Source organism: Mycteria americana, chromosome 1 (assembly GCF_035582795.1).
Source record: "Mycteria americana isolate JAX WOST 10 ecotype Jacksonville Zoo and Gardens chromosome 1, USCA_MyAme_1.0, whole genome shotgun sequence".
In the NCBI taxonomy this organism is placed as follows: Eukaryota; Metazoa; Chordata; class Aves; order Ciconiiformes; family Ciconiidae; genus Mycteria; species Mycteria americana.
Window position 1 is genome coordinate 31187960 of NC_134365.1, and position 15831 is coordinate 31203790.

Sequence of the window (15831 nt, forward strand, 5' to 3'; positions counted from 1 at the left end):
TAGGAAATAAAAGTTCTGTTTTCTGCTGTGTTTTGTATCAGTTGGAGTGATTTATGCATACTCATAAATTACCAGCTCATAAAGATACTGTCATTTCTGATTGCAGAAAGTATTTTGATTTGTATTTAGTTTTAATTATAGTTTTTGCTCAGCTGAGCATCTCATTAATAACATTACATGTTAAGTTTTTTATACAATTTGCAAAACTAATGTTATTTTCAGACCTGAAATTATTGCTCTTTGTGCTTTTATGACCCATTCGTCAGCTCTAATCCACACTATAGGATTATCATGGTTCATTTCTTATTTCCCCAGAAGTGGATACATTAAAATGCTGATCTTATTTTCTCTTTATGATTTGCTTTTTAAAATAAGACCAGAAGAAAGAGGGTAAATACAAGATAAATAGATAGCAACACTTATAGTTAGGTACAGTATCCCTTCTACTGTGTGTGGCACTACAATTAAATAATCATATAGTTCCTGCAACAGCAACTGAATCCTCTTTCAAGTGTGTTTCTTTTCCTTTCAAAATTGCAAATTTATTTAAACCATTGTACCCCTCCAACATGTATAGATTCATAGCCACCTTCCCCGCTCCATTTTTTTCCCAATGTACAATCCTTCTAGTGTTTCCTATTATTTTAAAAGATTTTTTTTTATTTTGTCTAAACTGAAAAATTCACTCAATCCCTTAATGTTAGATGATTTGGCTCATTAGCATGTCACTGAATAGGATTATTTCTATTATGAAACTTATGTGATATAGCCACATCTTGATTTTGTATTTCTTTCTTAGCTCTCCAGCGTCTATCATACTTTTACATTACCTTTCTGCATTTTGGATGCCAAATCTGACAGCAGTGTTAAAATTAATGTTCTGATCTCCCAGAGAATTTTGACTAGTATTTACTGTTCAAGTATTCAAGTCAATCAACCAGATTGTTATCACTGTACTCAAAGCTCACGCTAGATTTTCCTTGACAAGCATAATTTCTCTTGCATTTTGTTGTGATTCCTACTTACGATTCAAAGAATAGGCATAGACATATCTGGTATAGGTGCATATGTAAAGACATGTAGGAACACTACCTCACATATTATGATAAGAATGTTAGAGATGCACAGATGTATTTGTGCAATGAAATGCATCTTGCTATGGGAAAATGGTTCTTCAAACTGAACGAAAGATAAATTTGAATTAAGATACTGAAAAGATCCTATTAGTGGTGATTATGAATGATAGAATGAACAGTTTTGTTCATCACTGGTGTTGAAGTGGGACAGATGAACCATTTCAAATTGTCCTTCCAGTTTGTCCTTCCAAAGATGGATTAGGCATAATTTTGTAATAATGATAATGTTAAGTCGAAGCAACGTGCTTTTTTATTACAAGACATTTATTTTTAAGTCTGACTTCAGCCTTTCTGCTTTCAGACAATGGCATGGTTCTCTTTTCCAGCAGTAAAACAACTTGAATAAGTAAAGAAAGATATTTCAATAGTGTGACATTTCAATAGTATGAAATGACAAATTATGCTTTCAGGGTCTAGTAGTAATTTCTGCTTCAAAGTTGGAAGACATCAGGGGGAATATCAGAAGTAAGGAGAAAGACATGGTATGCTTGCTTACTCATAGGAGGACCACTGGCACTAGAATGCCAAAACCCATTAGTTTCATTTATCAGCTACAAGTAAGAACTCTCATGAAACAGTGTATATGGTTCTGGTCACTCAGGTTCAGTAAAATAAATTGGAATTAGGGTGGAATCAGCTAGTATGATGAAAATGATAATAAATCTTTGTGAAAGGAAACTAGGAAAAAGAATGCTGCTTCCACTGTGAAACAATTTTAGATTTGTTGACAACAGAGGAGGAATAGCTGTTAGTTGTTTGTACAAATATTAAGTGCAATGATATATCGTTTACAGGTAGAGGAGGAGTAGTTATATATATTGAAAAACCTGGAGTTGTTTCTCTCCATGTATGTACATGATAATTCTAAGAAAATATGCCAACTAAGAAGGGCCATATGAGGATTTAATTGCAAACATGTTATTCCAGTTCTAAAAATATTCTCAGAAATTGTCCCATCGTATTGCTGCTGGTCTTCATTGAATTAATAAACTGTTCTCCCCAGTTAACTAGGAGTATGTAGGGAAACTAACTAGAAGTAATGGAAAGTATATACTAGCATGTATGGAAAATAACTAGGAGTATGTATGGAAAAAACATAACAGGCAAACATAATGGAAGAACACTTTGTGCCCTCTGTAAATACTCACGAAGCATTTGAAGAAAATAAGATTTCTGGATACATACCGTAAGTTCTAGAATACATCACAAAGTAATGAAAGCAAGTAGAAACAGAAGGGTAGAATGATGTCTTTTTTTGAGAGAGAGATATGGATATTTCAATAACCTCCTCAGAAATTGCTCTTGGGGTTTTAGAATTTACCACTGTTCTCCACAAGAAACAAAAGCAGATGGAATACCAAAGTTGCCTGAGTTTCTTTAAAGTCATCCATGTAATTTGCAATATTTAAAGTTATACACGTTGCTGTAGTTCAGAGAAGAAAAGTACACATATACCATGAAAGAGTTTAAAGCAGAAGACACATATCAACTCTGACATTTGGAAGGGATGATTTACCTCTTAACTGGTCCTTCCTCAGTATGTTAAAAACAGGCAGACAGTGTCTCAAGAGCATTTGATCCACCATCTCAAAAAAGAGATTCAGGTGACAAGGTGATTCTCTAAAAATGGAACTAGGTCTGCTTTCTTGCAGTAGTGTGTAATATGTAGTGCAGATACCTTTGAAGACCAATTCACTTGATAGAGTTAGCTGATGCAATACACAAACCAATACCAATAAATGTGCATTGGGGATTAATTAGGTTAACCACAATTTAAACAGGTAAACGAGGATAATTTAGCTTTGGTATGTGGCTTTTTCTGCCAGTTCTTATAAATGTGAACTTAATATGTAGTTTTTCTCTTGTAGTATAATTATCTTTCCTTCAGGCAATAGTTGTCACCTTGTTCAATATTATAATGATGGAAGTTATAAACCACCTGTCTGTCTCCTTGCAAATGACTCTGTGTCCTCTCTTAATGAGCATGGAAATGTCACCTTAAATTGCTTTAACATTCTTAATACAAAGAAAACAAAGCATGGAAAGCATTTGAAGTTCAAAATCCATACCTGTTGTTAAGCTTGTGTTAGCATGCTTTAAACTGTCCTTATCATGGTATCCTATTGTCTGTGGGAAACGCAAATTTTGAAAGTAAATCAAGATTTAGCATTTATCATTTGGAACAGTCAGCAGAGAACAGTGTGAGCATTCTAAGTCCTATATTTTCAAACCCTAACTGATCAGGCTCAGTTTCCACTGCTGGTTGTGGAGAACGATCATGATGTATTCTTGAAATTCCAATTCTGAATCTCCAGTGCCATCCAATAACTTTCAGTTGGTTAAAGGTTGAGATTATTCTGGAATTAAATGAATGGCTGAGAACTTGAAAAGTCCTGAAAACATTTCCCTGAAGGTGATAGAATGCTCTTTTCTGTCTCCTGTCATTCGTGAGAGAGAATGTGAGACACATCCAGGGAAGATGAAGTAGCATTTGGAAGTTATAGAAGTAATGAGTAGAAACTTATAGCAGTTATGAGGTGAAATAGCTTTGTTTGGCAGTCCTTCAGGAGCAGGCTTTTAGGATTGATCAAGACTTGCATTACAAGCAGTACAGAAAATAACCTAAAGTCCATAAAAATGTTTGACTTGAAAATTGGGTTTTAGTTTTATTATATTTCCCATGTTGCTGCTAAACATTAGAATTGAATGATAATTGATAAGTTACAAATAAACTTGCTGTTTAGTTGCTCTTTTTTTTTACAAATAATTATTCTTCAAGGGTCAAGTTTTAAAATGTTTAAAACATTTTTAGTTAGTTAATAAAAGCCTATCTTGGAACAAAACCCTGAAGAATTATTGACATGAGTTCTCTTTACAGTCAGGATGTCTAAATCCCTTTTAATGTCCTTGTGGTTTATAGAGTCATATGGACACAGAAAACTGATATTCACTAGTCTAATATTTTAATGAAAGCTGGAGAATCTACTGCGGGTGGAGATATAGATCTTTAGTTACAAAAACATAGCATTACCTTGAAAGAAAGAAAAGTGGCAGACTGCAGTTACATATGGATGAAGGTAAAGCAAAGCTTGGTATTCCTTTGAAAATTGTCATGTAATGATCTGCGCCAGTCCGAAAAGGTTTCACAACAGGTTGAGCAGGTTGTGTTATTAGTAGCTTGGTCTTTACCAAACCCTTTTTTGTCAAGGGAATTCCTCCTTTGAGATGGATTGTTGTTTTGTTGAGAGTTAACAGATCTTTTGAATGTATCTCCAGCAGGATTGTGCATCCTTTTCCTTATCATGGCTATCCAGGATGATGATCTAATAAATAAGACAGTACCAAGGATATTTTGGGTATAGGCAATGCTCACTTAAGGTTTGCAGATCAAAATGTTAACTATTAACTATGCTCAGCTGATAAGCACTCATAGTTATTTTTTCTTAGGCTGAATAATCCCATTTTAACACTGTGTAACTGCCAAACTGATAACATAGGAAATGTTAAGGTGAAGGAGTCTCGATGAGTTTAATTTGTTCCTCTTTCTGGTCTTCCAAGCTATTTTCAGGGTTTTAATTCTTTAAGGAATTGCTGTAGGACCTCCCCTTTGTGACTGTGTCAGAGAAGTAAGAATTCCATTCTGTTAAAGCAGAAAGGCTCCTATTGATGCCCCCAAATACTTCTTCCCTATATACGGACTCAATTTCTAGAACTGTTAAGGAGAGAGAGGCAACATTTCTCTCCTCTGAACTTGTGACAGAAAAAAAAGAACCTTAGAACCCACTAACTATTTTTGGTGGATGGAAAAGGTTTGTTTAGATTTATTTTGCTTTACTGTATAGATAAAATAGTAGCTTATATACAAATGTGGTCCTTGAAATCTAATGGAAAGATAAATCTGCACATTCTAATGAAAAAAATCTTTCTGCTTCATTTGCTTAATTGTGAAATAGCATATTTTTCAAGCTGTTATTAAGGTTTGAAATGATTAGCCTTCATTAGTTTGGTAATTAGTTTAGGCAGATTGTTTTGGAACAGTCTCATTCCTATCTTACTGCTACTGAGTCTATCATTTTTTTGTTACAAAAGTCACTCTCGAAGAATTTTTCACCATGGTTTTAATTGCTTGCTCTTTTAAAAATAACAATAGCTAAGAAGCATGAAACAGAATTTGTTTCACTGGAAAAAATCCTTAATTCCAGAGGCTACACATACTAGTTTGATATTTTAATGTTTAGAAGTGTTAGGCTTCCATTCTGCATGCTATAGAAAAAATGTTGCAGGGTTAGATGGATTTTACAAATAGGTACCAGAGAAATGCACATAATTATTTGGCTCTATCGGGCAACATAATTTTAAAGCAACAGTTGTTGTAATACAGTCTTTATTAAATATCCTTTTTTATGTTCAAAATGATTATAATCAGATTTCAGTGACTTCTGTCTGATGTGACAATATTAATGGGGGCACTGACACTTGCTGCAATACCACATCTATTTCTTCGTAAAATAGACATTGTCAGTAGAGTTATGAAGTTGCAGAGACTGGCCATAGGAAAGGAGGTCACAGAGTATTCTGGAGTTTGGACATGTGTTAGGATCCCGCTGAGGTTAATTGTGGTCTCATTTAATTTTGTGACTGGAAAATATTCAGAATACTTAATGACTGGAAATCAGCTTAAGGTAGCTCCATCCATATCTCCCAGCCTTGCATGTCCTGATTTGGGGGATGCTGATACATAGCATTCATAGTCTTCCTGCTAGCCAGCTTCAGAGTTTAAAAGAAAAGTATTTGGTAAGAAAAGTTGTCAAACTCTTCAGCATGATGATGATTTTTCTTTTTTTTTTTTTTTAATTTGGTCATCTCAGTTGCTGCTTAGCTTTGTAAAATAGCTGTGGAATTATAAGGAATTTGTTAACTTCCTCCTTGATGGCTAGAATTCTAAGCACAATTTAAAGTGATAACATTATAATAAATTAAAACGTTGATTTTTTTCTGAAAGCTATAGGTACAAACAGTTACAATAGTTTTTGTCTGCTAGAGGCAGACAAAAGAGAGTAAGATGAGGGGAAAGAGGAAAGGATTTTTTTTTTTCTTTTTTTTTTCTGTTTTGTCATTCTCTTGCTCACCATCTTTGGATGTTAACTGAGTTGGAAGTAAAACTGAATTGATATTAACTTAATTCTACTTCTGCTCTACTCAGTGAATTCCAGCAATTCTCAGAAAAAGAAAAAAAAAGAAATTTCATTGCTTTGTCCTTTGAGGGCTTTTTTGTTGCTCAGGCTAAGGCTATCTGTCTAATGGCTGTTTGGGGACCCATGTGGTAAGAATTAGACTTCTCAGTCCTTTCCAGGCCCAAAAGAGACAAGTGAAACCAGCAATTACTGTGCCATCAGCCTGCTACAAGAGCTCAGCTTTTATCACACATAATCTGAAAGATCTCAAATTCTAGCCTAAGCTCTATGTCTCTCTGGGTTATCAGTGTTTCCTACCTTCTGCAGTTTGCTGTCATATGTATTAGATTTCACTTACCAGTTCTGGATTACTGAATTTAACTGCATGTTCTTTTTAATACTTTTTTTTTTTTTGCATTTAAGCAATTTGAATAAATATAATAATTCATATTTGTTGTTTGATATTCTGAGTTTATTGTTTCCTCTGTGTAATACTTTCTGTTGGAGCTACTTTCTAAGTGAATGACTCACTTCTCATAAACTTGTGAAACTTTGTTGAATCCAAACCAGAATTTGCTTTGCAGCTGAACAATTTCAAGTAATAGACCCAAAATTCATTTTGCGCAGCTTTTTGTGTGAACACAGATTCATACAAACAAATTTGAAAAGCAGAAAAAAGATGCAAATATTGTCCTGCAATATAATTCAGAATGTCTCAGTAACCTTTGCAAATATTTTTTGCATTTTTTCCCCATGTTTATCTTCCTGTGTTATAGACATAAGTTCAAAAAATAATATAAATATTTCTAGAAATTCTTGTAAACTATTTCCTGAATTTTTATATGCAAGGAACTTGAACAGAATGGTCTAGCGCACGGTGTGTTTTTTCTGCTGAGAGATGCTTTTTATGGCACTTAGAAAAGTCCATTAATTCCTAAGGGCTCAATTGTGTTTGGTTAGGCATAGATTATAGAATAGCGTGGTGATGAGCTTCATTTTCTAAGATAACCACATGGACCTAGAGTGCCTCTGGAGCTTAGACTTGTACAGAGTCACAAAACCTCTTATCTTTCTAAGATAACCACATTGACCTACAATGCCTGTGGCTGTGGAAATGGCGGATTTGAGGACAGGAACTTGAATATGGGGTTCTCAAATCTCATTTATGATATGAAAAGCAAAAATCATCACAAGCCACTCTTTTCCATATAAGCAATAACATTTCTGACTGCTCCTTCCTCTCTGCCTACTGACAGAGATCTTCTAGTCACAATCAGGTTAGGTTTGCATCAGTTTGCTTCTATTGTTAAAAACAAAAATGAAATTTTATTAAACATAAACATATGACAATAAAGAAGCTACAGTTTAAGACACCAGATCGTGAAGTTTCATTGATAAGAATAGAAAAGTATTGCACAGATAAATCATCTGGAAGGTTCATTATACACACCAAATTATTGCTTACTCACTTTGAAACAACACATCTATGGCCTTGACATTTAATCAGAGCAAGAATGGCATTTATTCAATCTCATATTCAGTAAGTCACCAATTAAAATTAGTTTTCTTAAGGCCAGTAAAATGCAAAATGCATGTTATTTTTACACAGATTTTGCTTTTATTACTTTATGTGCTTGTGCTTTCCCTTGAAGACATGTGTTTGAGGACTTTAACCATAGAGTGGCTTTTAAAAAAAATTATTTGTCTCTGTTTCTCTGTCTCATATATTTAATATATTTATTTTATCTGTTTATCTATCTATACCAGCACAAGACAAACCACAAGCAGGATTTTGGTTTAAAAATAAAGAGAACAATTTATAGACATATATATTTATACTGTTAAAAAACACTATTGATTTCTATTGAAAGTGTACTTAGAGCAGGTATTAAGTTTATATAAGAACTGAAGTAAGTAACATAGGCAGAGCTAGCACTGACTTGAATGCTTCCATACAGATAGATTGTACAACATGCAACCTCTGTGCTGTCATTAGTGGCTTTGCATATCTGTACCGAGTGCACCTAAATGTAGTAAAAACATTATAAATTCTCATTAATTGATTAAGGATTTGATACACTCAAATAACGACTCTGAATATTACTTGGTAGAAATTAAAGATTATCTAGTATTTTGACTCTAGTTTTAGTTGTTAAATAGAGATGAAGATTATGGTTTATTGGTATTTACATCCTGTAATTGTTTTGCATCTCACTATAAAAAACTAGGCTGAATACATGCATAACATATTAGAAATGCCATTAAGCAAATGATTCTGAATTAATGTTTGCCTCTCTATGCTATGCAAAACGTATTTTCCCCAATTAATTTACAATTGATTACTCTATATTGTACCCCAAGGGAATGCAAAAAAAGTCTGTTTATATGTTCCCTGCTATTCTGTTTCTGTAGTTTGATTAAACTAAGCATCAAAGGAATAATTTATTTTATGTATTACTAAAGGTACAGTATTTTAAATTGTAAAAATCTAATCACTTATTTGTGTGTGTGTGTTCTGGACTAATTGCACCTGAATTTACTGTGTTTACTTTTATATATCTGTAATAATTTTTTTAAGTATATATGCTTCCAAAGGGAAGCATGTGTTTTTAGCATTTGGACTGCCCAACATGCATAGGTGTATGTGGTATATATGAAATTAATGTGTTACTCTTAGTCCAATTCACAGATACCTCATAAGCCTTTATTAATGTCTGAGGCACTTTTAGCCTGAATTCTTCCCAAAGCCTAAATACAGAATTAGCCTCTGTTAGTTTACCCTCCCAATCCAAGAAGTACCTATGCTACTAGACTTGTCAAAACTTCTGACCTGTTCAGGACTTCTACAAGTGCTGCTGTTTTTCTTGTCAATCTAATACTATAATTTGCAGTTTTAGCCAAATGCCATTCTTCCTAAGTTTTACAAAATCTCCATCATTGATAACCGCAGAAAAAATGTGTCTGGGCTTCTGTTTTCTTCTGTTGAGCTGTTCCTCAGCTTTTGTATTTTTTCCTGAGGTACATGATGACATAGAAGAAATCAGCAGAGACGAGTAAAATAGGCACAGCAGCATTTACTGGCTAGAGCTTGTGAAAATAGCTAGTGGGAAGAATATTGGAACATACAAATGCTACTTAAATCCAAAGACTTTTTAATTTTGATTATTCTGTTTCAAGTACAAATTTAGAAATATTTTTATTATCTGAATGGGCACAATCATGTATTTGGAATAAGGAGTCAGGATTTAACCAAGTCTTTTCCTCTATCCTATCCAAAAATATTTTCATGTAAAAACCAGAAAGAAATGCACTTGGAGATGGGGAGAAAAAGCTCAAGATTCATAGCTTGACCTATGAACTATAAATTATGAGTCCTGGCTTGATTCCTGTGCTGACTGCTTGGAAAAAGGTCTGTCTCTAGGACCTGGGCTGTGGATCTCAGGTGGACAGAGAGGCCTCTTTCCAGCCTTCAAAATGCAAAAGAATGACAGAGTTTTCATTAAGGTGTGTTCATTAATGGCTGACTTCAGTCGTCTCCCTTTCTAGTATGCTGATTGTTTTGTGCCACTATTGCAAGACATCTCGTCATAAATTATATAGGGCCTAGGCATGTAAGAAAGAGTTCACTTCATTTGGGGAGGGAGGGCAGATAATTAATGATTAACTGTGAAATGCCTTAATTCTTACTTTGAACTAAACCTTAACCTTTGACAGATGATGGGAACTGGAGATGTACCTTGTGATTATGCTTTGGAAAATGATATTTCCTACATCATTAAAGAAGTTTTGAAATTTTTACTTGTTTGGTATAGAAGTCTACTAGAATAATAAAAAGAGAATGCAGAAAGCAACTGTCAGGTTGGACAGAGTATACATTTTTCTCCATACATCTCTTAATCTTTGTTTTTAATTTACACATAAAGCAATAAAGAAAATGAGATTGCAAAAAGATACATGCAAAATATATACAACTACTGTTTCTTAATATGCCTTCTTAAAACTTTGAGAAAATACGTGTACATGTTGTGACACTTAGTTCCCAGTTCTCTGTGGTGCTAAGAAATTCTGATAAAAGTGCACAGTATTATTCTGTTATAGGCTGCTCTGTATCTCAGAAATAAACTGAGTAACATGTGGCAGTTGCTAGGGTAACCATTTTTTGCATTTTGCAGAAAAAGTCCAAGAATAAAACACATGTAAATTGGCAGTGTGGAAAGCAATATCATATACAGTCTCATATTCTCAGTTTGTTTTTTATGGTTTTCCTCTATAGTATTTACATAACAATGAATTAGATCTACTTCAGCTTTTACCTTGAATCTCTCCATGCACTTGTATTTTGCATGGCTCAGGAAGTCATTTAAGCATTCAGCTACTAAGCTTAAACTGGTTTTTGCCCTGTCAAACTATCTATATTTACTGTCAATAAGATATAGCTGTGGTTGCTGTAAGCGCTGATCATGTTTACTGGGTGTGATTATCAGGTCATGCAAGCAGAAATGAAACTGAATTTTAAAAGTTGTCTTGTGCACTTAAATATGACTTCCTGTAATTGGTCAAATTCCATTAAACATCTATCTTGAATATGACTGTCTGAGGGCATTTAGAAAGACGAGATTTCGTTGTTCACACAAGAGTCCAGTTTAGGGCCTGAACAGGAGTTCTTATTAAGGCAAGCTTTTTTTGTGCTTGTTTTGGAAAATGTTTGGTAACAAATTCTGCAACTGTTGCATAATGAGAAATGCATCCTTGTTATAAGAAGAAATAATTTTAGGTATCATCATTAACATTTTGATTTGAATTACATTCAAATACTTAACCCTAGAGAATGACAACAAGCAGGCTTTGTCAGGCAAATGTAAAGATCATAGCTAAGAAATAGTCTATAATACTATGTTGGTATTATTTTGGTGAAATGTTTGGTACTTCTAAAACTTCTTTGTACTTCATACTTTTGAGTTTAGAGAAAGCTTGTGTTGAAATATTGATTTAGAGAGTTGATATAATACCAGTGATTAATATCAGCAATATAATTTATGTTTTTCAGAAACATTTTTCTTAGAAAAACATTACCGAATTATAGCTTTTACTCATGCTAAAGAACAGAAATGCAAACTGTCTGCCCAAGATGATTTCTAATATGAGAAAAGTACTTTAAAGGCTTCCCAACCCTCCCTCTAAACTTAGTACTAAGTAAATCTCATGACAATGATTTTATGCACGTCCAGAACTTAGAACTGAAAAGGCTGTCTTATGTTATCCACTGATAACATTAGAGCAAACACTGGAATTTAGTGCTGCAGCTTATTTCTGCCCTAATTTACACTCCACAGCTTCAGTGAAGTTACATATAGTATTATACCATGGTTCTAGTTTGTCATCCTGTGCACATTGCTGTCTTTTTTCAAAGGTTAGGACTAAAAATGGTGTTCATTTAATCATCTATATAAGGGTACTCTAAATTTTAGGCGACCCTAATTGACCGGTTCATGTTTCTTAAATTAGCCTGGTAGAAGTAATTACTGGATGAATCTTGATATTGGAGATAACTATGAGAAACTCAGCACAAATAATAGCTCCAAACTGGCAAGATTTCTCAGCAGAATCACTCCTCATGAAACTCGTTGCAGGTTTATATCACGTAATGAGTGAATCAGTTTAAGTATATTCACTAAATGAAGTAAAATACCACTCTAGGAAGTGAAAGCCAAAGTTTAGAGCTTAACATGAAGTGGTCATGATGCTAATTCTGATTCACAAATGCTAATGCTGTATTTTCAAGACTGTATATAAAACTAGTATATTCAGCCTCAGATCTGTGGAATACACTGAACACCTGGCTGAGCAGAAATACACAGATTACAAATTAAGATGGTAATGTTTCAGGGAATTGTTCTCCTCCCCTACTAGAAAATCGTTGTTTTCTGTTATCTGAATAAATATAGTGTGTTATTTTAAAAATTTTAAACAAGATAGGAGGGCATTTAAACAATTTTTAGTATCCTGCTGGGATGTGGTCAAATTACCCTTCTCTTTTTAGGTAGCAACAAAGCAAATATTGCCTCGTGACTAAATGGAGTTTTATTTCCTTTACAGCTGCTAGCAGTCTATCAGACTGTCTGCCTTCTCAGAATTTTCAACTCCATGCCACTGGCTCAGAGACCAAACTCAAAACATGTAGCAAGACAGATTGCCTTTCACCTCTGGTAACATCTTAATTGCTCTCATCCGATGCAGTCATACTAAGACATCTGAGCAGGCTCTGATGAGGACAGTGGTGCTGTAGATCATTACCTAAGACAATGTTGGCAAAGGAACAAGCCCCTCTACAGAGAGGGTCATAGCACCATGGGATAGTCAAATTGGAAGGGACCTCAGGAAGTCTCTAGTCTAACCTCCTGCTCAAAGCAAAGTCAGCTGTTATGTCAGACCAGCTTATGGAAGGTAAAATTGAGCTTTGGAATTTCTTACGAGTTGCTATGCAGGATTTATTCATCTTGTCCTTTGGCTTTCCCATTTTACATCGTGATGGTTCATTTTGGTTCATGGGCATTCAATACCGTACTTCGACATGCCAAGCAAAATTTATTTTTAAGCAATACTAATGCAAATTTATTTTTTATGGAATTGAACATTTTCCTGAGCCCTGAATATTGATTACTCTTTATCGCTTCTATTAAAATATCTATGTTTCAATTAATGATGGAGTAGATGACTTCCACAAAATATACTCAGACTTTTTGAAAGTTTGGCTAACCTCTACATGAGAGATTAAATAGCAGTATAGTGGATTTATACCACAACTTTTATGTGCTTACCACTGAGTAGTAGTAGATAGATAGTCTACAATCTCAACATAACTATTATTGTTTCCCTGCCATATTTGTGTCAGGCATGTATGGTGTGTGTTTATATAAACCTTTTATCAACTTGTCTTTTTTTTTTTTTAATGTTTTCTATGTCTTTGTGCTGCTGCTAGGGCTGATATAATGACATACCAACACAAGACATTGTTTGAAGAACTGATATATAAAACAAATTTAAAACAAAGTAAAGACTAAAAAGACTTAATCCACATTCACTTGAGGTAAATGGAAAGATTTTTTTGTTGCTTTCTGTGAACCTTTGGTAAACCTCAGAGACTGTCAGAGCAGTGATGAAGAATAACACTTGAAAACCAGAAAGTTTATGGATTTTCCAACTCTTAAAAGAGCAAAAGCTATTTCAGTTTGGAACAGAAGGCCAGGACCTGTGTTAGCATAACTCCAAGTATGCCAACTCCAAGCATATGGATCTATATACTTCAGCTGAGATGGTGACTAAGGACCCTAAACGTACTTGAGAATTTGAACAATGTATGGTAATTTAACATTTCAGCAATTAAATCTTTGAAATTGCATGTAATTTTACTTCTCTATTCTAGTTATAGTTTATTGTTAAATGATACCTACTGAAGGCAATACTTAAATGCCTAAAAAAGGCACCTGGATCCGGATTGCATTGAGAAGCCTTTGAAGGCAATGGGAGCACTGGCAATCAGCAACTTTAAAATGTAAACTTTATTAGAGGAAGTTCTTTCATGTAAGTACCTAAATATGAATTGAAAAACCTTTCTCTGACTTCCACTTTCAAAACCCTTAAGGCAAATACATAGTTACAACAGAATGCATTCTGTTCCATTTGAATCAATACTTTTCCAATGAAATCACACATTTTTAATTGGTGAACCATGTAAATAATACAATCCTTTCTAGAGCAGCTTCTAAATGTACCTGTGAACAGGATTAGTAATGGGTATGAAAGTTAGAATTTATACCAAATCGTAGAATGACACATAGGAATAAGTACTATAACTTCCATCATTAAAATGGAGCCACGAAGAATCTAGCACTACTGTAATTAACACTGAAAATGTCCTTAATGTCCTTTAATATAGACATTAAAGTTTGTCTATTTCTTTCAAATCTCTTTTTAAAAAAATTTAGTAAAAAAATACTATATTCTCTCCATAACACCAGTGACATCTGGGCTAGTAGCTTGAGAGCACAGGTCAAAACATGGAAACAAAATAATTCTGGTTTGGGGTTTTTTTGTTGTTTTGTTTTGTTTTATTTTTTCTATTTTGTTTTTATTCCCCAGTGTGACAGTAATGATCATGAACAGAACAGAATTATTGAGACATGCTAACTATAGGTGAATGGATCATTCTTTAAGAATAGCCAAACTCCAATGTTAGACATATTTTTGATAGGCTGGAGAGGATGAATTTATGCAGCAAACATGTGAAGATCTGAGTATTAGAGGATCACAGTATATTCTTTTCTTTTCCAAGAGATATAACTCATTAATGGACAAGAGAAAGGTACATGTGTCTAGAATAGAACTGGAGAAAATAGGACACAAATCATGAACAGTTTTGCAATAAATTCTAAGTTGCAAGTTAACCATTATGACTAAAGAGTAAAAAGCCCAAGTTTTATGGTAAGTACCTCCTCTGAATGTTTGGGAGAATTAAGTTAAACTCTTACTGCCACTAATGACAGGAATAAGAATACATCTTTGATGTCCATCCTGTTTGAAAAAAGCATTTTACTTTCCTTATTCATTTCTCAAGTAGCCATAGAAATACAAAATAAATTTAGTTGGGTTTTTTGGTTTTTCTGTTGGTTTTTTACTAAGTTAATTATGGCAACTCTTAAAAACAAAATACACATAAACTTACTCCATTTACTCACAGGTAATAAAATGGCAATGTAAACACTGATGTCCTTCATGGAAAAATGTTTACTACAGACAAGTGAAATATAAATAGAAGGAAAAAGTTACAGTGAGGACCATGCGTTTCCATTTTGAAACACCATTTTAATGTCTATGAGTTATATTTCAAGGTAAGGTGCATATTAAATGTTGAAGAGGTTCTCTTCTCCTCAACAAGACTGATGATAGGCTATTCATTGTTTCTGAATATTACTGTTTCCTCACACAGGTAAACCAGAATGCACAGTAGGTGCCAAATGTTTGGCATAATTCTGTTTCATTAAACTCTGTTTGACCAGAAGTTGAAAACTGGGTTTGTTTCCAGTGCCTCTCAGAGTGTAGTACTTGAAAAACTACCTAGCCAACTTTTCTAGGCAATATGGACTGTGATTTCAAGTTTTTTTTGTAACTGGCTAGGTAGATTTCCTTTTATCGGAAATCGTGTTTTTCAGAAAGTTTTGGCTCTCCATCTAGATGTTTTAGATAAGGAGGCTGTACCATAACATGTATAATAATTAGGTTTATTCTAAGCAAGAAGAAAAGTTCTCAAGGAGTTATTTTTGTCTTTTACTTTGTGGCATGACTGGAAATGAAGCAACATGATGAATTTTGTATTTCTAGATACAAAAATGATGAAAACACCAAAAAGCAAAGAGAAAAAGCATTTACAAATCCCTACTGCATCTGTTGACATCAATGGGAATTTTGCCATTTACCACAAACGGAAGTAAAATTACACTCAAAGATGGCAATTCTGAGGACCA

At 33.9% G+C, this 15831-nt stretch overlaps 2 protein-coding genes across 4 annotated transcripts in view; one reads left to right on the top strand and one right to left on the bottom strand.

The window, feature by feature from the left end:
- Positions 1–15831, top strand: part of IMMP2L (inner mitochondrial membrane peptidase subunit 2) — a 496621-nt gene that overhangs the window by 227894 nt on the left and 252896 nt on the right. The window contains exon 4 of one of the 3 annotated variants that reach the window (XM_075493984.1): positions 15689–15783. The exons of the other annotated variants lie outside the window; for them this stretch is intronic. Within the exon in view, the coding sequence (XP_075350099.1) occupies positions 15689–15758 (70 nt within the window). The 3' untranslated portion in view covers positions 15759–15783. Of the gene's footprint in view, positions 1–15688; positions 15784–15831 lie in introns of those variants that run through there. 3 annotated transcript variants of the gene reach the window in all.
- Positions 1–15831, bottom strand: part of LRRN3 (leucine rich repeat neuronal 3) — a 35832-nt gene that overhangs the window by 12058 nt on the left and 7943 nt on the right. The gene's annotated exons all lie outside the window — the stretch shown is intronic.